This window comes from Chiloscyllium plagiosum, unplaced genomic scaffold (genome assembly GCF_037043375.1).
Source record: "Chiloscyllium plagiosum isolate Xiang-an unplaced genomic scaffold, Cpla_swu_hap1 HiC_scaffold_20, whole genome shotgun sequence".
Classification (NCBI taxonomy): domain Eukaryota; kingdom Metazoa; phylum Chordata; class Chondrichthyes; order Orectolobiformes; family Hemiscylliidae; genus Chiloscyllium; species Chiloscyllium plagiosum.
Genome location: NW_028270158.1, coordinates 10,728,982 through 10,756,217, shown reverse-complemented (window position 1 = coordinate 10,756,217; position 27,236 = coordinate 10,728,982). Strand labels below are relative to the sequence as shown.

The 27,236-nt window shown below is 41.3% G+C and overlaps 2 protein-coding genes and 1 long non-coding RNA gene across 6 annotated transcripts in view; 2 read left to right on the top strand and 1 right to left on the bottom strand.

Annotated features, from left to right (window-relative positions):
- Positions 1-10,811, top strand: part of glyr1 (glyoxylate reductase 1 homolog (Arabidopsis)) — a 35,968-nt gene extending 25,157 nt beyond the window's left edge. For 2 of the 3 annotated variants that reach the window (XM_043712031.2, XM_043712032.2), the window contains 7 exons: positions 947-1,046; positions 1,915-2,025; positions 2,600-2,701; positions 3,184-3,346; positions 4,644-4,823; positions 5,938-6,062; positions 7,611-10,811. In XM_043712031.2, the coding sequence (XP_043567966.1) occupies positions 947-1,046; positions 1,915-2,025; positions 2,600-2,701; positions 3,184-3,346; positions 4,644-4,823; positions 5,938-6,062; positions 7,611-7,685 (856 nt within the window). In that variant the 3' untranslated portion in view covers positions 7,686-10,811. The remainder of the gene's footprint in view (positions 1-946; positions 1,047-1,914; positions 2,026-2,599; positions 2,702-3,183; positions 3,347-4,643; positions 4,824-5,937; positions 6,063-7,610) is intronic. The other variant, XM_087997663.1, reaches the window with a different exon arrangement.
- On the bottom strand, positions 3,217-13,039 carry LOC148146568 (uncharacterized). Its single transcript, XR_015760527.1, has 3 exons — positions 12,886-13,039; positions 7,244-7,318; positions 3,217-3,271 (listed from the first exon to the last, which is right to left on the bottom strand). It is a non-coding gene; the product is annotated as an uncharacterized LOC148146568 (long non-coding RNA).
- A 7,641-nt stretch (positions 13,040-20,680) lies between these two features.
- rogdi (rogdi atypical leucine zipper) overlaps positions 20,681-27,236 on the top strand; it is a 30,954-nt gene continuing 24,398 nt past the window's right edge. The window contains exon 1 of one of the 2 annotated variants that reach the window (XM_043712037.2): positions 20,681-20,820. In XM_043712037.2, coding sequence (XP_043567972.1) covers positions 20,782-20,820 — 39 coding nt within the window. In that variant the 5' untranslated portion in view covers positions 20,681-20,781. The remainder of the gene's footprint in view (positions 20,821-27,236) is intronic. The other variant, XM_043712033.2, reaches the window with a different exon arrangement.

Sequence of the window (27,236 nt, the reverse complement as noted above, 5' to 3'; positions counted from 1 at the left end):
ACATATTTAACATGTCATTAAGCTGAAAGGGCTTAATGCAGGCTTTCAATGGATTTGGCTACTGAACGTATAGTAAAAGTACAATTTGATTAGTTATCCTTATCAAATTAATTGACAATGAAGTGTACACTTTGCACATATTTGTGTATATAGAGTAGTCAGCTGTTTAACGAGATGTTAAATAGAATGCTTTATTTTTAGCTTGCTTACCAAGTAAAGTCTAAACAGATTTAGGAATCAAGGTCTAACTGTTTTAAATTGTACTTCTTTAAGCATTCCAGTAATCAGTATAATTTTAGTTGTATTGCAAGGTAGAAATTGAGAAACTGTTAAGACGTGAACAAAATGTAAAGCTTTGAGAGGCTTTATCAACGTTCTGTGATTAAAACGAGTGAGAATTAATTAACATCAATATTGCCTGTTGTCTTTTTTTCTGAATATTTGTGTAAGCTGATCTCATACTGGAGAATCAAGCGGAAAGAGCTACTGAATTAGCATTTGGTTGAAATAGTTTGATCACATCCTGTGTTTGTGACTGATAGCTTAGATGCCGAGTAATCAAGGCAACAAATGATTTCTGCCTCACCAACTCTGAAACTGTATAATTAGAGAAATCAAAAAATTGTCCAACTTAATGTCAATTTTTTTTGCAGCTATCTCTGTTTCGATGGTGATATTCCTTCAAACCTTTGGGTGAATTATTTTGATAGTTTCTGTTCTATGCCATTTTAAATAATAAAACTAATATCTTGTTACATTTATACATTAAACAATCTGTTGAATGAAGTTGCCAGCTTTTTGAACCACTTTGAAATAGGATTACATTGTATTTCCAGTAGAAATTTATATCGGAATTGGATTTAGTTAAAAGCCCATTTTTGTAATCTGGATAGGTTTTTTTTTAAAGAGGGGAGTAATAAAATGGTTTTTATTCCTGTTTTTGCAGGATAGGGTTTCTTGGTCTAGGCTTAATGGGAAGTGGAATAGTTGCAAATCTCTTGAAAATGGGACACACTGTTACAGTGTGGAATCGCACAGGAGAGAAGGTATGCCTCCTTCAAATTTCTACATTTTGGGCCCACGTTTTCAGTTATTGTTGTCAGCTTTGCCACATTGTCAAAATTATTGTTGATTGAACCCCCACTTCAGGGACTTTATATAATTCAGATTGACTCTTCAGTGCATTGTCAGTGGTACTGTTTTCTGTTTCTGTTGAACATATGGCATTATTTGTAAGAGAACAGGAGAATTTTCTCATTGAATATTGTTGAAAACAGATTATTTGATTCTGCATCTCATTTGCTGTATAAATTGGCAGCTGGGTTCTCCTACATTGCAACAACAACTCCACATTAAAAGTACTTCATTGCCTGAAAAGTACTTTAGTGTCCTGAAGTTGTGAAAGCGTTATAGAAATCCAAGTATGTCTGGATATGCCATCACTTTTCTCAAATAAAAGCACTGTGCATAATAGAGATCTAATCTAAAAATCAATTGCTTGATAAAGTCAGCAGGTTTCACAGCATCAGTGGAGAGAGGCAGAGACAAAGATAAAAATTGAGGCCCAATATAATACACGTATGAAGTCCAAACAGCCTGAGAAACACTAGTATCACTACCTATGTAAAATAGGGATTATGCGGCAAAAGTAATGAATTAGATGTGCAACACCTTCAATCATATGTCTCTTTCAACACATTCAATGTTTTATTTCTAGACAGGAGGTCTGTCCACTTCTAATACTGGCATTAAGACTGAAATCCGAAAGGTATTCAGCCTATCCAAGTAACTCTGTGACCCAGAACTTTAGTGGGACACCAGTATATTCTGAACGTTCCATTCTGAAATGAATATATATAAATGATTTTCCTTATGAAATGAAAATTTATCAAACACCTCTTCATTTTGTGGCAGTGCGACCCTTTTCTTCAGGAGGGGGCACGTTTAGGACGGACTCCAGCAGAGGTGGTTTCTATGTGTGATATCACATTGTCTTGCATCTCTGACCCAAAAGCAGCTAAAGATGTAAGTACATTCTAATGTTATTTGAGTTGATTGACTGAGCAATAAAGAGTCATGATGATCATTACCTCGATTTTCTTTTTAAACACTATTTAACTTTATGGAGAGCAATGCTAATGCATCAATATGACACTCTTAATTTAAAAAGTAAACCTAATAATCTAGGAGAAGCTGAACAGGTTGGGGCTGTTTTCCCTGGAGCATCAGAGACTGAGGGGTGACCTTATAGAGGTTTATATAATCATGATTGGCCTGGATAGGGTAAATAGATAACGTCTTTTCTCTGGGGTTGGGGAGTCCAGAACCAGAGGGCATAGGTTTAGGGTGAGAGGGGAAAGGTATAAAAGAGACGTAAGGGGCAACTTTTACACAGAGGGTGGTGTGTGTATGAGGAAATAGTGGGGGCATCCAGATGGGTATATGAATAGGGAGGGTTTAGAGAGATTTGGTCCAAGTTCTGGTAAATGGGACTAGATTAGGTTGGGATGAGTTGGACCAAAGGGTCTGTTTCCGTGCTGTCCATCTCTGTCTCTATAACAATCTGAGTATTTGTAGCAAGTTTACTTTGTGTTTTCAGCTGGTTCTGGGTCCCAGTGGGGTACTGCAAGGGATTCGACCAGGCAAGTGTTATGTTGACATGTCTACAGTGGATCCTGAGACATCCACAGAAATCTCACAGGTATGACCAGACATTTTACAAACCATCAGATTTACTTGTGCACTTAAATTGTGCATGTACCAAATTTCAATTCAGCTGGTATGAATTGCAGACTCCACATATTTAATGCAATATTGACTCGAAAGAGATTAGAAACACTAAAGAAAATATAGTCATTCTGCAAAACTTGAAGGAAATTAATTAATATATAATTTGAATTAGCTTCTGCAAATTAGTACATTTTCCATACATGAAGATTGTCTAGCTGCATTGAAGATGACTGGCTCAGCTGTTTCAAACTTGAATAGTTTTAATTAAATGAGAAGCCTATAGATCAGCAATAGTCAACTTTGTTCTGAAATATAGGTTCTACTTGGAGCTTTCTTCCAGTTATCTATTCTGTTTTTCACCTCCTGTGTAAGACCTTGCTTCGTAAATTCTTCTGGAGGGGTGTCAATGGTTAGATGCCTAATTGCTTCTGTCATTTTTCTTCCGTTGCTCAGGTGATCACTTCCAGAGGGGGGCGGTTTCTTGAAGCACCAGTCTCTGGCAATCGGCAGCTTTCAGAAAATGGAATGCTGGTGATCCTTGCTGCTGGAGATAAAGCTTTATTTGATGAATGCAGCAGCTGTTTTCAGGCCATGGGGAAGAAGTCATTCTATTTGGGTAGGTCTATGTTTTCACAATCCTCAAACTATTTCTCCCCTAAACTGTGTTTGAATCACCTCAATGGAATTGTTTTAGATTCTGGGCAGCACGGTGGCTCAGTGGTTAGCACTGCTGCCTCAGCGCCAGGGTCCCGGGTTCAATTCCACCCTTGGGCAATTGTCTCTGTGGAGTTTGCACATTCTCCCCGTGTCTGCGTGGGTTTCCTCCGGTGCTCCAGTTTCCTCCCACAGTCCAAAGATGCGCAGTTCAGGTGAATTGGCCATGCTAAATTGCCCATAGGGTTAGGTGCATCAGTCAGAGGGAAATGGGTCTGGGTGGGTTACTCTTCGGAGGGCTTGTTGGCCCGAAGGACCTGTTTCCACTCTGTAGGGAATCTAGTCTAATCTAATCTAATCTGTCAAGCTCAATGTCTTTTTTTCCCGGAGAATCATATCTAACCCAATTGTGAGCCCCAGCAACAAGAATTAAAAATTGAGTGTTAATTGACAAATGAAGTGTTCCTCAATAACAGTTTTTTTTTGGTACAGAACATTATTTGAAACAATCTATTGGTCACTCCACTTTAAAACTCTGTTAACAACAATTCTTTTTCATTTTATTCATGTCCTACTGTGTAAGCTGCTGAACTTCATACTAGAACTGAATAAAAGTGACTGAGTTTGAAGTTTAGCCCGGGGGGAGAAGTTGTAGAATTGAAATGATCTGATCAATTTAATGTTCCATCTTAAAAGATTGTCCCCTAACCTTTTTGGCATTGCTATTTTTTTTTCAATCTGCTGCTAAATAATACCAGCATTTGGTGTTCAATCTTAAACTGCTTTAAATGAAACTCAGCCTGAAGGATGAGTAGCTTTTGTCTTTTTTTTTTGGAAGACATCCCTAATGGGGAAACTGTTTTCTAAAAACAAACATCTCATCCTGCCAGTGCTTAATTTGTTTAATTGAGGGTAGAGTAGCACAGATGCTGGAAATCTGACATAAATGCAGAGAGAGCTAGAAATACACAGTAGATCTGGCGACATCTGCTAAGAAACCATTTAATATTTCAGGCTAATGACCCTTCAATAAAACTCAACTTGATTATTAGCTCTTTATGTCAATGCAGATATTGTCAGACCTGACTATTCATAGCAATGCTTGCTTATAATTGAGGGTATGGCTCGGGCTGTCTGATAATCTCAGGATGTCATATAAGATGTGCTTTTTGCTTTTTAAAAAAAAAAGCACAAGTACTGCTTTCAGGACTAAGTGAAGCACATGATTGAGTGAGCTTAAACTATTGTTTCCTTTTCAGGTGAGGTGGGCAGTGCTTCGAAGATGATGCTGATTGTAAATATGATCCTCGGCAGCTTCATGGCTTCTGTAGCAGAAGGATTCACGCTGGCTAAAAAAGCAAGTCAATCGCAAGAAGTATTGCTTTACGTCTTGAGTCAGGGACCTTTGGCAAGTTCGTTTTTGGATCAGAAGTGCCAAAGTAACTAACGTTTCTGTTTTTCTTAGGGGTTGAATATTGGTGGGAGAAAGAATTGGTTCAGGCCAGAATTCTTTGTCCGAAATGTGGCTGAATCCATATTAAATAAAATAATTTAATTTCCAGTCAAAATCCAGGTGCAAATGCTGCTAATGAAAACATTGGGAATTACTATTGGTTTTAATACAAGACTCTGTTTTATGCAATATTTTTATACTGGCCTGTTTAGAGTCGTAGTCATACAGCACGGAAACAGACCCTTCAGTTCATCTCGTCAATGCCGACCAGATATCTCAAACTTAACCAGTTCCATTTGTCTATGTTTGGTCCATATCCCTCTAAACCTTTCCTATTCATGCACCTGTCCAAACGTCTTTTAAATATCCTTTACCATTTTCTCTGGCAACTCGTTCCGCACACACACCGCACTCACCTTAAACCTTTTAAAAACTGAAAGAATTTTTGCACTGGAAAAATGAATCATTTGGAGATGAGTATTTAGTAGTCCAAATTGGTGAGCTTTTTACCAGTTCAAAATATGGGTTTTCACCTGGGGCTATGATTATAGACAGATTTGCACAAGATTTAAACTTGAAGATAAACTCCTATAAGTGAATGAAAGATTGTCAGTGAAGCTTGAGGAAGAGTTACTCTTTGTAGAATTTGTTAAACAGAAATGGTCTGTTAAGCTCACTTGAAACCTGGAAAACTGGAGCCCAGGTAGATGCAGTGTCTACAAGCCACAATGAATTGCTTGCACCATTGTATGTAACAGATGTGAAGATAACTTTGAGGGCTTTGATTTTGGACAGACAGTTATTATTGCTCATAGAATAGAATTGGATTTTACTATATAGTGGACATGGTTGTGCCACAAGCCAAACTAGACCCAGATTTTTGGTTATTTTGTAAGAACAAAGGTGAATCTGAAAGTTAGCTGCTTGCATATCAGGCCTATTAAATCAGTTACTTTTTAAAAATGTAACTGTGTATTTTACAGATAATTGAACTTTAACCTTGCTTAACCTAGTCTTTTCATATCTTCGTTCAAAGATTTATTATATGTAATAGTAAATAACCAATAAACCCATTTACTGTATAGTGATTCTCTCATCAGGTATTTTGCAGGGAAATTTCAAGCCTGACTTCTTGTTGAAACACATACAAAAGGACCTCAGGTTAGCCATTGCTATGGGTGATTCTGTCAATCATTCAACTCCAATGGCAGCTGCGGCCAATGAAGTAAGTTTTCGACGTGTTCTGCCCTGATGTTTGTTTGTTTGTTTGCAAATCAAATTTTCAAATAAAGAAATGTTGGACTTGGCTCCGTGAATAAGTGGCAAGACATGAGGTACCTGATTACCATCTGGAACAGTTCACTAGATTAGAGTCATGTAGTGGCACTTATTAAACAAAAGTATTCCTTGAGATTGATTTGATGTGAGACTGCAATGATGTTCACAGCGGTCAGCACAAGACTTTCTATCGTTTATTCCTAGCTGCAGCTCTAAAAGGTTGTGGGGTTTTTCTTTAAATATTAGCATAACTATGCTCACAGTTTCTCAATGTCTACTCTTCTGCTTCTTGGTCCTCGTTGCAATGTCTTTCAAATTTTAAACCATGTGTTTATTGTTGCTTAGTTTTGATAAGCTACTTTAAACATCGAAATGAAGTTTTTGTTTTCTTTCCATAATCATTAGATTGGTGGTTTATCTCAACCTGTCTTACGTAATCAGAGTTTATATTTTAATCCATCATATTTAATATTGCAGAATTTGGTGGCATAGTTCTTTATTTGTTTGTCTATTCTTTTTCGTTGTTCAAGCTGAATTATTGTGCTCTTGATGAAAAGTTGCCTTTAAGGATTGCTGTTACTCTTCCTTTCAATTTAATGCTGATTTAGTAATTAAAAAGTTAAGAGTCCAAATCTACCCTGTGGCAGTTATTACAGCTGTTGATCCTTGACTGTATATTGTACAATTGCTTTGATGTAACCTTAAGCATTCTGTAGAACAGTGAAGCTTCGGACAGAAAAAAATAAACATTTTGAAAAGTGATAGTGAAGATAGCAGCATTGTTTACCACAAGCATTACATCATCAAACTCTAATGACAGATATCAGTCCTGTTTGTTACTTGAGTTTTATCGGTAAGTAGGAAATAGTTTGGTTTGAAAATACGTTCTTGCTACTTCTTTAAAGCTTTACACTAGAGATGCTACAATATAAAATACTTTGACTCTGGTTAAGGGGAACTATTCAAGACTGGCCAGGAGCCTCTGGTCCTTGACTTGGTGTTTCCAAGCCTCAAGATCTAGATGATATGCGGAGAGCTAAATTTGGGGATTCTGAAATTATCTATATCTGTTGAACATAGCTTCAGCCCTAGAATAAGATGTAATTTTAAGATTTAGTTTTAACTTACCGTCCATCTGCAGATCCTGATGTTTGACATCATAGCAAGTATCATGTCGTGGATCTGGCTGAACTTCATTTAAATCTACAATAAATGGAAGAGGCAGAGCTATTCACACATGATTTAACAATTGAACTGATAGTAATCTTTTATCTGTGTTGATCTCTTTGGTGCAAACACATGTTAAAGTTAATGCGTTTGTAACTTGAATTGATGCAATTTTGGAATGCACCAATGGGATGTTAAAGCAGGGCAGGATAACCAATTTAATTTTACGCATGTTCTCTCTATCTATTCCTAATAATGTTCCAGTAGTTTAGTGATTAATGTACTACTAAAAATTTATGTTAACATCAAATTTGTTATTTTCTTACAGGTGTTTAAGAAAGCAAAGGCATTGGACCAGTCAGAAAATGATATGTCTGCAGTATACCTGGCCTGCAACCAGTGATTGCCGCAATGTTTTAATTGTTCCCTTTAAAATTTGGGGCCATTTACTTTGGTTTATATGTTTCCATTATCAGTAACAGCTCTCATCTGCCCCAGTGGCCATTGTAGATTGAATTCCTCTAATGATTGAGGATGGTAATGGTCCACAGCCCACCAAATCTCATTAATACACTGGCACATGGCATCTCTGAGACTGTGAATTAAGTATGTGCCAACCAGCTGCTGCTTTTCTTTCGGTTGTAATTTTGTTAGAATGGTGTTGAGAAGTTTACTTATTGAAAGATGGCTATTGACAAAGGTATATGCTAGTGTTAACCCTTTGCAATTTTTAAAACTGGTTTTGTAAGTACCTCCTGATGTGGTAACTGCTGATACAAACCTAACTCTGGTACTGCCAGTCACCAGACTGACACTGTTGTATCACCAAGTCATGGGTGACAAATCTCTAAGATCTGTGAAGTGATCACAGGTAGAGGTCAAAAAGTTGGGATGCACAAAGAGCTCAAGGCCTGTACTGTAATGATATTGCAGTAAATTTTATATTCTGGTTGTCTTAGTGATGCCAGCATGGGTTGTCTGTACATATTATCAGAATGTCTGATATTGCTATTCTGTACAAAATGAAACGTTTTACTAAACTGGTATCCTGCTTTGTATTTCCCATGTGGCTTGTATTGGAGGGAGAAAGATTTGCTCATGCAGGTGGGCAAAAGAAACCACACATGACACTGGAAGAAAATCTGCACAGTTTTGGGACTAGCCCACTTATTACTAGAGCTTGTGTGCAGTCTTTGTTTTGGGAGTTAAAAACCTGTAATTATCTTTTTGTGATTTAATTTTGGCATCTAGTAAAATGGTTGCCACTTTATTCCTGCTCCAACAGGGTTTTTAATGGTTTTTGTGATCAGACTGACCTCAGGTTTTTTTTTTCTCTTGATTTCCAATGTTTTGGGACCCATGAAGAATATTGCAGTATTAAACCAGCGTTGTGTGCTGGAGAGAATGGAGTAAATTCTTCTTTGTGTATAACTTGCTCCCAACCCTATTCTTTACACTTTCCACTTTTTGTCATCTCTGCATTGTACATGAAAGTACTCAATCTATATTTATAGTAGTTTTTTTCCTTAAATCTTGTACTTATTTACCTTGCTTGGTTTGAGAAGTTTTTTTCCTTTCCTCACATATGTATCTAGAAATAAAAATTATGCAAATCTGTCAAGTGTTTCAGCCCATAATCCTCCTGGATCTTTGTGCTGATTACATGCAGATGTTGATCCAACTTGGGAATGTAAATCAGACATGATATTAGTTACTTTGATTGCTTTAACATTACCAACACCTATTATTGTTGCATGGAGTAGGTGTGGAATGTAATCTTGGTCACTTTACTTTGTAAGGCATGTGCTCACTTTTGGCTATACCAAAGCATGATGGTCAAATGTTTAACATGACCATGTCTAATCTATTGGACCTAAAGGTAGGTCATATTCCTTTAAGCAGCTTTTAATGTATATGTAAGAATGGCCAAGTTTGATTGAGATTGGTCCTTGGATTTCTGACTAGAATAAGGGACACAAATCAGAAGAAGTTGATCTAAAATGCATGTGTAGCCCTAACTCCTAGCAGCCTATTATTGCAGTTATGCTTTTGTTACTTTGGTTTGCTCCTCCTGCCTGTGAATTCATTCGCTGAAAATATCAGTTGCCATTAAACAAGAATAATTATTGCCTTTATGTGAACTCTGCCATGCATGCTCTGATGTAAGCATCTGCCGTCAAATACAGTGAAAATTGAAATATGTTCACAAGTAGAATGCTTAAATAAAATGTACAAATGGCCTCTCACAAGTAGTCTCCATTCCAAGATTTATCAAACTTCAAATCCCTCAAGCTAAATATGTTGTATGCAGAAGCCGGGCAGCTGGTGTTGCATATGAAGGTCGATGCTTACCTCAATAATTGTGGGTTTGAGTTATTGTAGCTGCTGCTAATCTGTCTCACCAAATATAAATGGCAGAAATACCTTCAGGTGACATATTATGCATCTCTGTTTTTGAAAGAAGAAATGAGGCAATGGTACAGTTAGCCAATTGGAAGATTATACTATGTCTGTTGCTCAAGGTAAATGTTTTATTGTAAAATGCCAAGGGTCATGAGACTATCTACCCCCCCCCCCCCCCCCCCCCAGGCATCTGTGTTGAGGATTATTTTGACTTGAAACATTTTTTTGTATGAATTCTGACAAGACTTTGAAGAGAGTCTGTAATTGGTAATTTGGAAATTTCTTCTAATTTGAAGACTTATCAAAGTTATTGGTTTACAATTCCTAACAGTCTTTTATACCTTTCTTCGATTTGTTGTAACATAACTTTCAGAAGGAGAACTTATTTATGATTTACTTGATTCCTGAATTATTTTCCTGCATGAAACCATTACTGTGCATCCACTTTGCATTAAAGATTTGTGTGCTTGCATTATCAAACCATTGCGTTGTAATGTGCAGAGTGGCCTATATCTGTGTTAGAGTGCTGCATCTATTGCTAGTTTCACAAAAAATAATCTGTGCTCTTGTACAATTTTTAATTAAAACTCTGTAAATACTGCATCTACTGCTAAGTGACACTCCAAATACAGTAATGTCATTCATGTTCACCAGTTATGTTCACTTAAAAATATATGGGATAGGATTAATATCCAGGTTATTCTATACAAATCTAGAATTTCACTCTTAAAGAAAAACACCAGGCAATTTCTAATATTGTCACTGGTTAACCCATTGCAAAGATCTTAAGTGACTACAGATAAAGAACACTCGTGTACACAAACTACTGTGGTATTTTTGTGAATTGATTGTATTTTTTATTTTGCTCTACGTGGCCTGAATTCGAAGTTGCATCCAAATTACACAATGTTGTCATTACATTTTTATAGCTTACAGTATTTCATTTTCAGATCAATATTGCAAAAATTGGCTACTATTTTTTATGAATCCATAACAATTATTTTGTTATGTACAAAATTGTATACAATTTGTTGAATTGAGTATTTGGAAGTGTAGTGAATATTTTTTTTAAAATGTATTAAGTTCAGTCTAGCTCGGTCAATAAATGCTGTTATTGTTCAGGAAACTGGTTATAATTGCATTTTGTTTTAATGTGCAAGCTGAGATTTTTTTTTTAAAGTCTTAGTTTCTTGGAGAGTGACGTCTAGTTGAACCAAAGCATTTAAGTCTTACTGAATGTTTTAACACACAAATGCATCATTTATTTTTCTAATGTAATGTGAACTGCTAACTTTTCCCTTGTCTAACATCAAAACATCCTAAACCTGACTTGTTCATGGGACATCTGTTTGCAATCTGCTAATTGATCAAGTTTTCTTGAATGTCTCCCAAACAAGATGGAGTATGTCAGTGACTGATTTCTTCTATGAACAGAGGTTTTGCTTTGAAGTTGGATATGTTTGGAAAAGACTGTTTGTTGCAGGATTTGTGGGTTTAATCCAAAGTTTAGTTCATGTTTAGGCATGGTTATCCATACACTAAGTTGAAAGAGGTAAGCTCCAATAAACTACAAATGGAGAGATACCCACAAGGTGGGTAACATCAGTAGAACCAAGCAGGTAATTTGTGATGGAGAAGTTAGCAGAAAGAATCTGAAATATTCTAGAAAGCTGCAAGATTGAAACAAAACAGGAATCTGGCAAGAAACTTTAAGTATATATATTTTTTTTAAATCACCCTTTTGTGCTTACTATGTTCATATTAGTTTTATGTTGGGATTTTGTTCCTGTGGATTAGATGATTGGTGGGAAATCAAATTAACTAGCTAGCATTAGGTGTCCTACTGGAGACTGGCGGCTCTCCATTGCCAGTGTGCTGGTAATATTCCAACACCCAGATGAGGATCTGTGAAATATCCCTGAGCAACCAGTAAATTTGGTTGGTTGAAAGGTGGGGTTGGCAGGGATTGTGGGGCTTAGCTTTGAGGCCTGTCGACCAAGGATTCTGTCACCTGTACAAGGCTGCAGATTTGCTGCTCAACACTTGAGCCACCACTAAATTATTCTGTTGGTGTTGGACAATTGATGTCAAACGGCTCAAAAACAAAGTCTCAATTGATTATCTTGCTGGCAGCAGCTGAGATTCCAGGATCAGGCCTTTCCTCCCCCAACTTGATCGAGGATAGTTTTGTCCAAAATCTAAGGGTGTTCCTGCCCAATTCTCCAGTACGTCCATCTTTGATGAAAGAAATTAAATTTTTACCTCTGGTTTTTATTTGGATGAAGTGTTAAATGCAAGATGCATAGGTGGCAGATATAGTGGTGCAGAAGGATGTGAAAATTTCTATTTCTCTCCCTTTCAATCACGGTAGAACAGAAAAGTTGCAGCACAGAAAGAGGCCAGTAAGTCAATCTCAAGGTTACAGCAGGGGCCAATTGGACCCTGGTGTCTTTGCTAGCTCTCTGAAAAAGTAACTTCTTTTCTCTGTAGCTCTGCAAGTATGTATTTTGACACAGTTACCCAATTTTCTTCTAATGCCTTGCTTGAATCTGCCTGTGCCATGTTCTCCGATTCCAAATCCTAACCAATTGCTACTCTTGAAATTTTTTCAAACTTTTTTTTGTTTGTGAACTCTACTTATCCCTTCCAATAGGAAGAACTTCTTTATCCTGCCCAAGACCCTTGTAACTTTGAAGACCACTGTCAAATCTCCTCAATGCTCTGTTCAGAGGAACAGTCCCACTTCCTACAGTCTATCCATGGGGTGGCACAGTAGTTCAGTGGCTAGCACTGCTGTATCACAGCCAGGGACTGTGTTCGATTCCACCCTTGGAAGTTTGCACATTATCTCTGTGGTTTTTCACTACGAACTCCGGTTTCCTTCCACATTCCAAAGTTGTGCAGCTTAGGTGGATTGGTCATACTAAATTGCCCATAATGTCCAAGGATGTGCAGGCTAGGTGGGTTAGCCCTGGAGAATGGAGGAATAGACTAAGGGGTGGGTCTGAGTAGGATGCTGTTTGGAGACTCGGTGTGGACTCGATGGGCTGAATGGTCTGTTTCCACACTGTAGGGATGTAACTGAAATTTCTCTATCATGAAGCCATGCTAATTAATTTTTTTTCTGCACTCTCTAAAACTTGCAATCCTAAAATGTTGAGGTTGAACCATTGTTTTATACAATTTTATCATGAACTTACTTGACAGTCAGCTCTCCTTGTTTCAGTTACCATCCGCATTGGGAGGGGGTGAATGCTGGAAGTACTAGGAGTTTATTTTGGAAAACTGAAGAATCTGGAAAGTCGAGAAGTGATGAGACAGATGTAAGATTTTGAAGGAAACCAGGGTCAGACCAGCAACATGTTCCAGATTCTGATTTTAAAATAATCATGGTGTTAACAGCTCAAATACAATTCACTTTATATCACTTCATATACTTGATTAGGAGCTCTTGTGATGCAGTGAATAATGTCCCTACCTCTAAGACAGAAACTCAATGTTCAAGTAACAGGTCAGGACTTGTTGACATTTGAAGAGTATTCATAATGTGGCTAGACAGGTTAATTATCAGGATTATTTTTAAATTAGGCGTCTGGAATAAGTAGGTGTGTTTGCTCACCCTGGCTTTCTTCAATCTCACCTTCCATCTGTTGCATTATTTCTCTACTTTCTGACACACCTGGCGCTAAGTTGTACAAGAGGGTGTTTCTGGTCAATCACACTGCAAAAGGTAACAGCAAACCACCATTACAATAATTTGCCCACCAGCATGAAGCATTCCCATGGAAATCTGTGGCTCAACCTTCATAAACAAGGACAGGAGCTGATTATGAATTAAGTTTTACTTTCTGTGATGCTTTACTAGCAGTTGTTTATCTGTAAACTCCATCTGAGAAATGTTCTTGGCTTTTAAAATGTTTATCCATAGCAAGTGGAATGCTATGCTAACTTAAAAGATTTGCTAAAACATGTAGTGCAGTACTTATCTAAGTAACTGTGGTCTTAAATTCTATACAGTGGAACAAGATAACCTGGGTTTGATAAGCACACCAGCCAAGATACACAGATGTTACTAAATCCTTCTTAACTTTAACACACACTTTTCTTCACACCATCACTGGGTTCTGTTACATTTCCTGCTTTTATTGTGCTGCAGCTTTTGGTATTTGTTCTTTGACATGTGACCTAAATGAATACAAAATATTTGCTGCAGGAAAGAAAAAAATCATCAATTTGCTGAATGCATTCTGCTCTTCCTTTTTAAAATAGGTTGAAGTTTTCTGATGCATTTGTGATTTTTTTTTTAAACTGCCTTGATACGTCTCACATGTTCAGTTTGGTAAATTGTTTTATTCGTTCACAAAATGTGAATGTCACCAGCTAGGCCATGTGTTATTGCCTATCGCTAATTGCCCAGAGCCAGTTAAGGGTCAACCACATTGCTGCAGCCCTGGAGTTACATGTCAACCACGCCAGGCAAGGATAGCAGCTTCTTTCCCTGAAGGACACAAGTGAACCAGACTGGATTTTCCTGACAATCGACAATTGTGTCATGGTCATCATAAGACCTTGAATTCCAGATTTGCATTGAATTCAAATTTCACCATCTGCAATGATGCGACTTGAACCTGGGTCTCTGGTTTAATTGTGTGGCAATATTAGTAGGCCATCACCTGTGAAAGATTTTGGAACATTTTGTTTTGTTTGTGGAATGTCCAGGCTGGCATTTATGGCTTAAAAGGTGGTGAGCTGTCATCTTGAACCACTAAAGTCTGTTTTTGGGACAGGAAGAGAAAGGTGGTGTGTTCTCAATGCTGTCTCTGGCTTTTACCAAGTTGAAAGGATTGGCAGGCTTATTCTTGATTTGTTTGGTTGTTATGAAAACACCTTCTATGCTCGAATTTGGAACTTTTGGTTCTGAAGTGGAGACATACCCACTGCAACTCAGATATTGTTTGTTTAAATGTCACCATATTCTCCCAACAATGGTTAATGTCACAATTTTCAACATTTTTTGTCAAATATAAACTGGACCTGAGGGAGATTATTTTGCGGCATTACAAGACATTGATATGGCCACTTTATAGAGTCCTAGAGATGTACAGCATGGAAACAGACCCTTCGGTCCAAATCGTCCAGGCCGACCAGATATCCTAACCTAATCTAATCTCATTTGCCAGCACCCGGCCCTTCCTAATCATATACCCATCCAGATGCCTTTTAAATGTAATTGTACCAGCCTTCAACACCACCTCTGGTAGCTCATTCCATACACACACCACCCTCTGCATGAAAAGGTTGCCCCTTTGGTCCCTTTTATATCTTTCCCTCTCACCCTAAACCTATGCCCTCTAGTTCTGGGGTCTCCCACCCCAGGGAAAAGACCTTGTCTATTTACCCTATCCATGCCTCTCATGATTTTATAAACCTCTATAAGGTCACCCCTCAGCCACTTCCACTCAAGGGAAAACAGCCCCAGCCTGTTTAGCCTCTCCCTATAGCTCAAATCCTCCAACCTTGGCAACATCCTTGTAAATCTTTTCTGAACCCTTTCAAGTTTCACAAAATCCTTCCGATGGGAAGGAGACCAGAATTGCGTGCAGTATTCCAAAAGTGGCCTAATCAATATCCTGTACAGCTGCAACATGACCTCCTAACTTAAATACACAATACTCTAACCAACAAGGAAAAGCATACCAAATGCCTTCATTATTCTATCTACCTGTGACTCTACTTTTAAGGAATTATGAACCTGCAGTCCAAGTTCTCTTTGTTCAGCAACACTCCCTGGGGCCTTACCATTAGTGTATAACGTCTGCGAAGATTTGCTTTCCCAAAATGCAGCACCAAAAATATATCTAAATTTAAACTTCATCTGCCACTCTTCAGCCCATTGGCCCATCTGATCAAGATCCTGTTGTACTGTGAGGTAACCTTCTTCATTGTCCACTACACCTCCAATTTTAGTGTCATCTCCAAACTTACTAACCATACTTCCTATGTTCACATCCAAATCATTTCTAAAAATGACAAAAAGCAGTGGACCCAACATCGATCCTTGTGCACACCATTGGTCACAGGCCTCCAGTCTGAAAAGCAACTCTCACTCACCACCCTCTGTCTTCTACCTTTGTGGGGGAGCCAGTTTTGGATTGGGATGGAAAAAGTTAAAAATTGCACAACACCAGGCCACAGTGCAACAGATTCACCCGGAAGTGCCAGCTCTTGGAGCGCCACTCCCCCATCATGTACCTGATGAAGGAGCAGCACTTTGAAAACCAGTGCCTCCAAACAAACCTGCTAGACCACAACCTGCCGTTGTGCGACCTTTAACTTCTACCTTTTGAGCCCATTCTGTATCCAACTGGCTAGTTCTCATTGTATTCCATGCCATCTAACTTTGCTAACCAGTTTCTCATGAGGAATCTTGTTGAACACTTTACTGAAGTCCATATAGATCACATCTACCGCTTTGCCCTCATCAATCCTCTTTGTTACTTCAAAAAACAGTCAAGTTTGTGAGACATGTCCCATGCCCAAAGCCATACCGACTATCCACAATCATTCTTTGCCATTCAAAATACATGTAAATCCTGTCCCTCAGGATTCCCTCCAACAACTTGCCCACCACTGATGTCAGGCTCACTGGTCTATAGTTCCATGACTTTTCCTTACCACCTTCCTTAAATAGTGGCACCATGTTAGTCAACCTCTAATCTTCTGGATCCTCACCTGTGAATATTGACGATACAAATATTTCACTTTTGGAATATTGTATGCAATTCTGGTCTCCCTCCTATTGGAAGGATGTGTGCAACCTGAAAGGCTTCTGAAAAGACTTACAAGGATGTTGACAGGGTTGGAGGGTTTGAGTTTTTAGGAGAAGTTGAATAGGCTGGGACTTTTTTTTCACCTGGAGCACCTGAGACTGAGGGGTGATATTATAGAGGTTTTATAAAGTCATGTGGTGCATGGAATGGGTAAATAGACAAGGTCTTTCCCTGGCGTAGGGGAGTCCAGAACTAGAGGGCATAGGTTTAGGATGAGAGGGGAAAGATATAAAAGGGACGAAAGGGGCAACTTTTTCACACAGAGGGTGGTACTTGTGTGGAATGAGCTGACAGAGGAAGTGGTGGAGACTGGTACAATTACACCATTTAAGAGGCATTTGGATGAGTATATGAATAGGAAGGGCTTACAGGGATATGGGCTGGGTGCTGGCAAATGGGACTAGATTAGGTTAGGGTATCTTGTCAACATGGATGGATTGCATTGAAGAATCTGTTTCCCTGTTGTATATCTCTATGACTCAATGAAGTAGTGGTATGTTGGGAATATTTATCACAAGTGACCTCCAAGAGACCAGGCTAATGCAGTTGGTGGAACTTAAATTGAACTCAAAATCTGGAGTTGTCATAAACTTCAATGGTCATTTATTGGGTAGGTGACAGCCTAGTGCTATTATTGCTAGACTGTTAAGCCAGAGATCCAGATAATGCTCTGGGGACCAGGGTTTGAATTCAGCCACAGCAGTTAGTAGAATTTGAATGCAATTTATAAAATCAGGAATTATTGGTTTAATTATGACAATACAACAATGTCAATTGTTGGAAAACCCATCTGGTTCCCTAATAGCCTTTAGGGAAGGAAATTGCCATACTTAGCTGGTCTGGCCTATATGTGACTCCACACCTGCAGCAATGTGGATACCTTTTAACTGGCCTCTGTGGTGGCCTAGCAAACCACTTGGTCCACGGGGCAATTAGGGATCGACAACAAATGCTGAAGACATTCTAGGTAAGAGTAAAATGAAATCAATGAGACATTTTATAAAATTAATCACATTGCATCATAGCCCAGTATCTTCCCCCAAATACTCCCCATGATGTCTCCCAAAGAGTGGCCTTTTTGGTACCAGTGGCACAGTTATGTTAATTAGACCACAGCTGGATTACTCTGTGCAGTCCTGGTCGCCACGTTATAGGAGGGCTGTGACGGCATGAAAGGGAGCAGAGGAGATTCATCAGGATGTCAGTGGAGCAATTCTGTCCTGAAGAGAGATGAGATACATGCAGGCATCATTGATGATAATCTGGCTCAGGACTGATGGACCCTTTCCAAGCTAATCTTTTTTTTTTCTTAAACTATTCAAAATGGCTCGTGGTGACAGTAGCAAAGTTTTCCAATGTGTGTTACTGTTTTTCTCACTAAATGCACATGACAATAAATCGTTAATTCTTCAGATAGCTTTCTTTGCTTTAAGGAAAACAATACTACCCTAAGAGGGATTCTGATTGAGGTGTATGATATTCTGAGGGGCAGAGACATGGAGAAGCTTTTCACTTTAGTAAGGAGTTCAACCATCAGGAAATATTGGATGTAGGTTTGCTTGCTGAGCTGCAAGGTTCATTTCCAGACGTTTCGTTACCCTACTAGGTAATGTCGTCAGTGGGCCTCAGGCAAATGACATCAACCAAAAGAAGCCCAAACATATAAATAGCAAACAGGAATTTTCAGCATTGCTTCGCCTGAGGCCCACTGAAGATGTTACCTAGTAGGGTAACGAAACGTCTGGAGACAACTTTCCAGCTCAGTGAGCAAATCTACATCCAAAACCTCAACCTGACTACAAATCTTCTCAAAACTCGATCAGGGGATATGTTTTAAGATGAGGTTTAAAGCATTTTGAGGAACTGTTTTTAAAAACAGAAGGTTATCTAGTATTTTATCCTTGTTGTATTTAGATGAGCACCTGAAATGCTGTAAGCATACAAGGCCAAGGCCTCTTTTGTTGCTGTGATGGTGTCCTTGCCTCTGAGCCAGAAGCCCTCTAGTTCCAACTGCTTCAAAGGTTTGTCATAATATAACTGCACAGATTGTATAAAAGTATTAGAGCTCTAATGGCACAGTGGTAGAGTCTTTATCTCTTGGTTCGGAAGCCCGGATTCAAGTCCCACTTGCACCAAATGTGTATAATAATATTTGAAAAGGTTGGTTATGAAAATATCTACAAGGCCATAAGCTAAGTCCTGCAAATGGGATCTGAATAAATAAAAATGATGACTGGCAGGACAAATGGTGTTGGTGTTGTAAAATCTCTATGATATTGCTGGTGGAACTTTTAAAATGATCAACAGAATGGTTCTAAAGAAGTTGGATTCTGGAGAGAGAGTGACAGATACTACAAGACTCTTAGGTTTTACCAGCACTTTTCATTCTCCAATGTTTTGCTTACAACAGAATAGGGTTGCCAAGTCTTAGTGGTTCTATTCCTGGAGGAACAGTCCCACCACATAAGGAGATTGATACAGTGCCATTCAACAGACTTGTAAGGAAAGTCATAGCTCATACTACAAAAGGGAGAGCTACAACACGAGTATAAAATTGGCTGAGTGATCGGAAACAAAGAGTAACAGACACTGGATATTTTGAGCTGGAGGATGATTTGTCCTGGAATTCTCCAGGGTTGGCAGTAGATCCCTTGATTTTCCTGATGTATAATAATGACTTGGAGCTTGGTATGCAGGGGATATTTTCCAAGTTTAAAGCTGACACTAAACTTAGAATTGTAAACTGTACAGGAGAGAGTGTGACATTGATGTGTGCTGGAGTGGATGAATTGGAAAGATGTGAAACTTGAAAGGGTTCAGAAAAGGTTTACAAGGATGTTGCCAGGGTTGGAGGATTTGATCTATAGGGAGAGGCTGAACAGGCTCGGGCTGTTTTCCCTGGGGCATCGGAGGCTGAGGGGTGACCTTTTATAGAGGTTTACAAAATTGTGAGGGGCATGGATAGGGTAAATAGGCAAAGTCTTTTCCCTGGGGTTGAGGAGTCCAGAACAAGAGGGCATAGGTTTAGGTTGAGAGGGAAAAGATATAAAAGAAACCTAAGGGGCAACCTTTTCATACAGGGTGCTACCTGTATGCAACGAGCTGCCAGAGGAGGTGGTGGAGGCTGGTACAATTGCAACATTTAAGAGGCATTTGGATGAGTGTATTAATAGGAAATGTTTGGAGGGATATGGGCCGGGTGCTGACAGGTGTGACTAGACTGGTTGGGATATCGGGTCGACATGGACGAGTTGGACCGAAGGGTCTGTTTCCATGCTGTACATCTCTATGACTCTTTAGGTGGCACATGAGAGGGTCAATGTAGAGAAATGTGAGGTGGTGCAGTTTAGAAGGAGGAACACTGAAAAACAATATAAAACAAGAGGTACCAGAGCATGGGGGATTATGTGCAATGATCATCAAAGGTGACAGGACAGGTGGAGAGAGGAGTTAATAAAGCATCTGGTGTTCTCTGCTTTATTATTTGGGGGAATAGAGCATAAGAGAAGGAAGGTGATACAGAGCTTGTGAAAAATGTGAATTAAATTGGGTTAGTGTTACACGAGTGGCTCTCGGAATGAGGAACTTCAATTAAGAGGCTACACCAATGATGTTTGGAGCAATTCCATGGAGAGAAGGCTGAGAAGAGATTTGATCAAGGGTTTCATAATCATGAGAGGGGCTGCCCATGCTCCCAGAAGGAACAAGAATGAGAGGGCATAGATACAAAGCGATGTGGAAAAGAAACTTATACACTCCATGGACAGTTAGGGTCTGGAATGGGCTGCCTAGAAATGAGGTGGAAGCAGTTCAATTGAAGGAGTGTCTCATTATTTGGATAGAAATGGCGTGTGAGCAGATTAACACAACATTGGCTCGAGCTGTCAATCTGCAATGACCCTAACTTTCACATGGCTTTGACCTTTTGAGAAATCTATTCATTTTACAGGAACCCTCTGCTCCTGACAGGCTAAAGGCCTGACCCCTGACCCTGACAGGTTAAAGGCCTGACCCTGGACCCTGACCCCTGACCCTGACCGGTTAAAGGCGTGATCAAGAAGACTCAGCCCCACCCACTGTATACGACGGAAGATGAGGGAGCGGACCGCCGGAAGGAGCCGGGGGAACCGATCCGAGGCGGGCACCGCCGGAAGGAGCCGGGGGGACCGAGCCGAGGCGGGCACCGCCGGAAGGAGCCGGGGGCGGTGGTTTTGTTTGGATGGAGAGGCGGGTGGCGGCTCCGGTGCTCACCCTTCAGTGACGGGGATGGCGGCGGTGGCGAGTGAGGCGGAGAGAGCGGTCCTGGTGAGTGAGGGGGGAGAGAGAGAGAGAGACCCCGCCGTGGGCACAGACCACCCGCACCACGCAGGCGGGAGGTACTGAGGGGAGGGGGTCCATTTACCCGCCCCCCCCCCCCCCCCCAGGGGTATGAGGGGGGTCCTGATACCTGCCCCCCACGGGGATATGAGGTTGGGTCCATTTACCTGACCCCCCCCAGGGGTATGGGGGGGGGTCCATTTACCCGCACCCCACAGGGGTATGAGGGGGGTCCTGATACCTGCCCCACATGGGGGTATGAGGGAGGGATCCTGATATCTGCCCCCCCAAGGGAGTATGAGGGGGTGTCCTGATACCTCCCCCCAGGGGTATGTGGGGGGTCCATTTACCCCCCCCCCAATGGGGGTATGAGGTGGGTCCTGATACCCCCCTTCTAGGGGTATGGGGGTTGTTCTGATACCTACCCCCCCCAGAGGGTATGAGGGGGGTTCCTGATACCCCTCCCCCAGGGGTATGCTGAGAGGGTCCAGATACCCCTCCCCTGGGGATTCCTCATACCACTTCCCCCCCCCCCCCCCCCCAGGGGTATGCGAGGGGGAGGGTCGTGATACACCCCCGCCCCCTGGGGTATGAGGTTGGAGGGTGTGGTCCTGATACACGCCCCCAGGGCTGTATGGCGAAAAGGGGTGACTGAATACAGGGTAAAGCATTCCACGTGGAGAGCAGCTACAGGATTGGCAGGGGCAGGATCTGGAGGGTGCTCTAGATGACAGGAGGGATGTTTGGGAGTGGGATTGTGAGAACGGGATGGAGTTCCTGCAGGATACTGGGTGGGAGGAGGTGTAGTTGTGAGAGTGTGGATTTATGGTCAATGTCTGTCTGGAGACTGTCACCGGAGATGGAAACGGAGAGGTCAAGAAAGGGGAGGCAGGTTTCCGAAATGGGCAGAGTGAGTCTGAGGGCACAGTTGAAGGTGTGGGTGAAGTCAGTGACCTGCTCTGGTTCAACCTGGCTACAGGATGCTCCATCGATGCAGTCATCGACGTAACAGTGGAAGAGTTGAGGCACGGTCCTATTTAGGTACTGAAGAGGGACTGTACGACTAAGAGGCAGACGAAGCTAAGGTCCATCCGAGTGCCCATGGACGACACCTGGATTTGGAGGAAATGGGAAGAGTTAAAGGAAAAGTTATTAAGGGTGAGGACTAGTTCGGAGAGGTGGAGGAGGGTGTTTGTGGAGGGGGACTGAGTGGGTCTGTTGCAGAAGAAGCTGAAGGCCATCCTTGTGGGATATGAACATGTTTCAGGAGACATTCCACTCCCAAATATCCCAGGTGTCCACCTAGTTTTAACAATGGGCTTTTACTCCACTCTGTCATCCAGACAGCCCTCAAGCACATCTCCTCCATTCCCCACTTCCCAGTCACTGCCCATTTTAATACCCGTTCCCGTTCCCTTTCCAACATGACAATCCTTACCTTCCTCCATTGCCACAACGCAAATTGGAAGAACCGCTCCTCATCTTCCGCCTGGGCAGCCTACAGCTCAGGCAGGCAAAAATGAGGACTGCAGATGCTGGAAACCAGAGTTTAGATCAGAGTGGTGGTGGAAAAGCACAGCAGGTCAGGCATCATCCGAGGAGCAGGAAAATCAACGTTTCGGGAAAAAGCCCTTCATCAGGAAGGATTCAGCATTGAGTTCTCCAATTTCAAATAACCTCCCTTCGCAGCCCCACCTCCTTCCTTCCATTCCTCTGATGGACCCTTCCTTCCAGCTACCAACCAGATTCGTTCCTCCAATCGCCCCACTATCTCTACCTCACCACAATGCATCCTTCCCCCACCCTCTTTATCTGCAGCTCCCCTTACCCCCAATCCTGAAGAAGGGTTACACCGGAAACATTGACTTCTCTGGATGCTGCCTGGCTCGCTGTGTTCTTCCAGCCTCCTGCTTGTCTACCTTGGATTCCCGCATCTGCAGCTTTTTTTTTCCTTCTCTAGACAGGAGGGCAAGTACAGGAATTGGGGTTTGCTCTAGATAAAAGGAAGGCAGGTATGAAATTGCAGGTGGTGTCTAGGTAAGAGGAGGGCAGCAACTGGATTGGGAGGGGGCTGTAGATAAAAGGCCTGGATGCTACAGGATTGCGGGGAGAGGGGGTGTGTAGATAAAAGGAAGGTGGTTATCCAGACAGGGTCTAGATACCAGTAGATCAAATGCTGATATGGGGTGGGGGATTGGTCAGTTCTGATACCTTGAGGGAGATGCTGGGGCAGAAAGGGAGAGCGATGTTGGATGATTTTGGATAATTAGAGGGGGGGGGTGTGGAGAAGGAAGTGGGAGAAAGTGATCTGGTCACCTGGATACCCAGAGGCTGGATGCTGGTTACATAACAGATCCTGCTGGTGGAGCTTGCAGATACCCAGTGGAAGGAGCAGGTGCTGGGGAGAGGATGACAAGTGCTCAGAGTGGTGGATATGTAGGTACAGAATGGCAATGTGTAGATAATGCTGGGGGAGTGTGGGCTGGATTGGATATGATGGGGTTTGATCATGGGAAAGGCAGCTGTTGGATTTGAGATGGGACTGTGGAGTGGTGCACCCACTATGCATATACATTGGGTGGGGAATGGTTAGAGTCTGGGTAATAAGGGAAAGATCAGAGAAGGGAGGGTTGTAAACCCAGGTGCTCATTGAAGGTTGTAGGGTGTTTCTCCACCAGTGGAATGCTGTTAAAGGTGGGGTGTTCTTCTCCAAGTGTGTTGGGGTGCAGGGGTCAGCTTCATAACCATCTCCAGGTGCTACTGCATCTTCAGTATACAAGCAACAAAATTCATAACTGGCTGCTGGTGATAAAAGGAGAACCAAGATAAACACATTAGCGGTTGACAAGGGTGCTCTGATGTGAGAGAATGGATAACTGCAACATTGAATTTCATCTTTCCAATTATACTCACTCAAGTAATGCAGATTTTTTTTAAAGATGAGAATTGCATTCCTTTGGCAGTAATAGCCTTACTCAGCAGTGCTAATTGTCCGAAAGGTACAAACTGAATTTTCAGCAAGACTCTATCTCAAACTAAGCATCATTGCACCTTATACCTTACTAACATTTTCTATCACCTTTCCACAATAAGTCAAGGTTTTTATAATGGGGTAGTCTTCCCTCCCTTTGCGCTACCTTCCCCTTGCTGTGTTTAGAAGGCAGGGAGCAATCTGTGAGGTTAGCAAATGCACTACGAGCGCTTTTGTTGAGTAGTTTGGTTATGTTTCACCAGATATTTCAAAAGCAATCAAAAGACGGTGTGTACCAGCTTCCTTTATGGAGCTCCAGCAGCCAGCACCAATTTTGTCAAAATTGCCAAAGCCTTATTTATTTTAGCGAACTGGAGCAGTGAGCTGGATGGCCTCATTCTGTAACAATTCTGTGATTGTTACATGAATGTCTGAGCTCTGATGGGAGAGCTCGATTGCAGTGTTGGGGAATATTGAGGTTTTAGCTCGACAAAAGATTCTCTGTTCTCATTTGGTTAGTAAATGAGCTGCTTTCTCTGAGCCACTCTCCTCATGCAATTTAATAGCTTTTAGGGAAATCATGCGGTACCATTCTCCAAGTGAAACAAATTGTAGATGCGTCCATAGCTTGAATTAGCAAGTGGATTTAAAGAATGATAAAACATACATTAGATTAGATTCCCTACAGTATGGAAACAGGCTCTTTGGCCCAACAAGTCCACACCGACCCTCTGAAGAGTAACCCACCCAGACACATTCCCCTACCCTATATTTACCCCTGACTAATCTACCTAACACTATGAGCAATTTAGCATGACCAATTCACCTGACCACATCTTTTCGATTGTGGGAGGAAACCGGAGCACCAGGAGGAAACCCACGCAGACACGGGGAGAATGTACAGACTCCACACAGTCACCCAAGACTGGAATTGAGCCCAGGTCCCTGGCGCTGTGAGGTAGCAGTGCTAACTATTGAGCCACTGTGCTGCCCACACAAATATTAAATATAATTACTGAGAATGAGTAAGGTACTTTGCTAGTATAAGTAGTTTCGAAGCAGCACCAAAGCAAGTAGTCATTTGGTATAATGTGCATATTGCTGAAAAAAGACAAGTTTTATCAAAACTTTTCATTTTTGACTTATCAGGACAATTTGTTGAGAAATACCACTATAAAGGGAAAATAGCAGTATAAGAGGAAAGTGCTGATTGGTAGAGGTGTTGCCTTTGGAAATATGCTAATTAGTGCTGACTGACCGCTGCCCAGGCTTTGTTTAAATATTAATCCAGGCCCTTTGATTCTGAGCATGTCCTTGCCCTGAGAAGTGAACCAGACAATAGCTGTCACCTATTCTGTTCATCTGAAACGGTGCATGTACATATCCTTTTTGTGTGGAAAGGATAGGGCTGTGTGTTTATCTAGGTAGCTTCAAGTCTGATTGACAGCATAACTCTGCACACTCACTATTTAGCAAGTGTTCAGTTTCAGAATCATATCTAATGCTGGACACTTTGCGGTCAGTTCTATAAACGGGCTGGTTTGTTATTGTCAATATATTCCTTATTGACTACTTTACAAATTGGTAATGTAGTATATGAATTATAGTGCTGGTGATGTTATATTTCCAAAGGACTATCTGATCAGCTCAAACAGCATATTCTTACAGCCATCTGCAATTGTGAATTGTTCAGGTGAGTACAAGCTGAAAAGTGTCAATAAAATTAGTCTTTTTTCTCAGCGACACTCAAGATATCAAAAGCATAGAGAGCCTACAATTTTGTCTGTGTAAATGCCATTTATGGAAATAATAATGAGAGGAACATGATAACCTGGGCCATTTCTACTGGAGGAGAGAAGACTGGGAAGACTTGTCAGGCTTTGAGCATTATTTTAAGGTTTTGATAAAGTGAAGGGGGAAAGATTGGTTTGCAAAGGAGCATTACAATTCAGAAAAAGCAACAGTTGGAGTTGCAGGTGTTTAGGATAGTGAAGGAGGCATTTGGTATTCTTGCCTTGGTAAGTGCATTGAGTACAGGAGTTGAGATGTCATGTTGCAGCTTAACAGGACATTAGTTAGGCCAGTTTTGGAATACTGCCTGCAATTCTGGTCTCCCTGCAATAGGAAGGATGTTGTGAAACTTGAAAGGGTGCAGAAAAGATTTACAAGGATGATGTCAGGGTTGGAGGTTTTGAGCTATAGGGAGACGCTGAATAGGCTGGGGCTGTTTTCCTTGGAGCGTTGGAGGCTGAGGGGTGACCCTAGAGAGGTTTATAAAATCATGAGGGGCATAGATAGGATAAATAGACAAGGTCTTTTCCCTGGGCTGGGGAAGTCCATAGCTTTAAGGTGAGAGGGCAAAGATTTAAAGGGGACCTAAGGGGAAACTTTTTCGAGCAGAGGGTGGTGTGTGTATGGAATGAGCTGCCAGAGGAAGTGGTGGAGGCTGGTACAATTACAGCATTGAAAAGGCATCTGGATGGGTATATGAATAGGAAGGATTTAGAGGGATGGTTACTTAGATTAGATTACTTAGATTACTTACAGTGTGGAAACAGGCCCTTCGGCCCAACAAATCCACACCGACCCGCCGAAGCGCAACCCACTCATACCCCTGCATTTACCCCTTACCTAATACTACGGGCAATTTAGCATGGCCAATTCACCTGACCTGCACACCTTTGGACTGTGGGAGGAAACCCACGCGGACACTGGGAGAACATGCAAACTCCACACAGTCAGTCGCCTGAGGCGGGAATTGAAGTCGAGTCCCCGGCGCTGTGAGGCAGCAGTGCTAACCACTGTGCCACCGTGCCACCCAAATGCTGGGAAATGGGACGAGATTAATTTAGGATATCTGGTCAGCATGGACGAATTGGACCAAAGGGTCTGTACATCTCTGACTCTGTGGTGGGCTTAGTTTCAAAAAAAAAATCTCTTTACAGAAGACAAAAGCAAAATACTTGTTGCTGGTGAAGGGAATGTAATATGAAGTTGGTTAGGATGTCTGGATATATTTAATTCTGTGTGAGCAGACTGCTAGTTCCAGGTCACTGTATCCACAGTAATAAAACTAAAATGTGACAAGTCTATAACTTCACAGCATAAATCTCTATTGTAAGGGTATAAATTGTTCTGTATTATGATTGGTTGATACTGCAGTTTGCTGATGGGTTGCTAGAGTCTATGGTATTATTGTCTGTTTTCCATTCATCTTGGGATCATAAGGCTTCAAAGCAGGATTAAGCCATTTGACGCCCTGAGGTGCTCTGCTATTCAGTAGGATCGTGATTGTGGCCTTATATCTGCTTGGCAACATCCCATAATTCTTGACTTCCTTGTCCATCAAGGATTAGTCTAACTCTACCTTGAATTAATTCATTGACCCAGATTCCACTGCCTTCTGGGAAAGTGAATTTTGCATAACAATAAA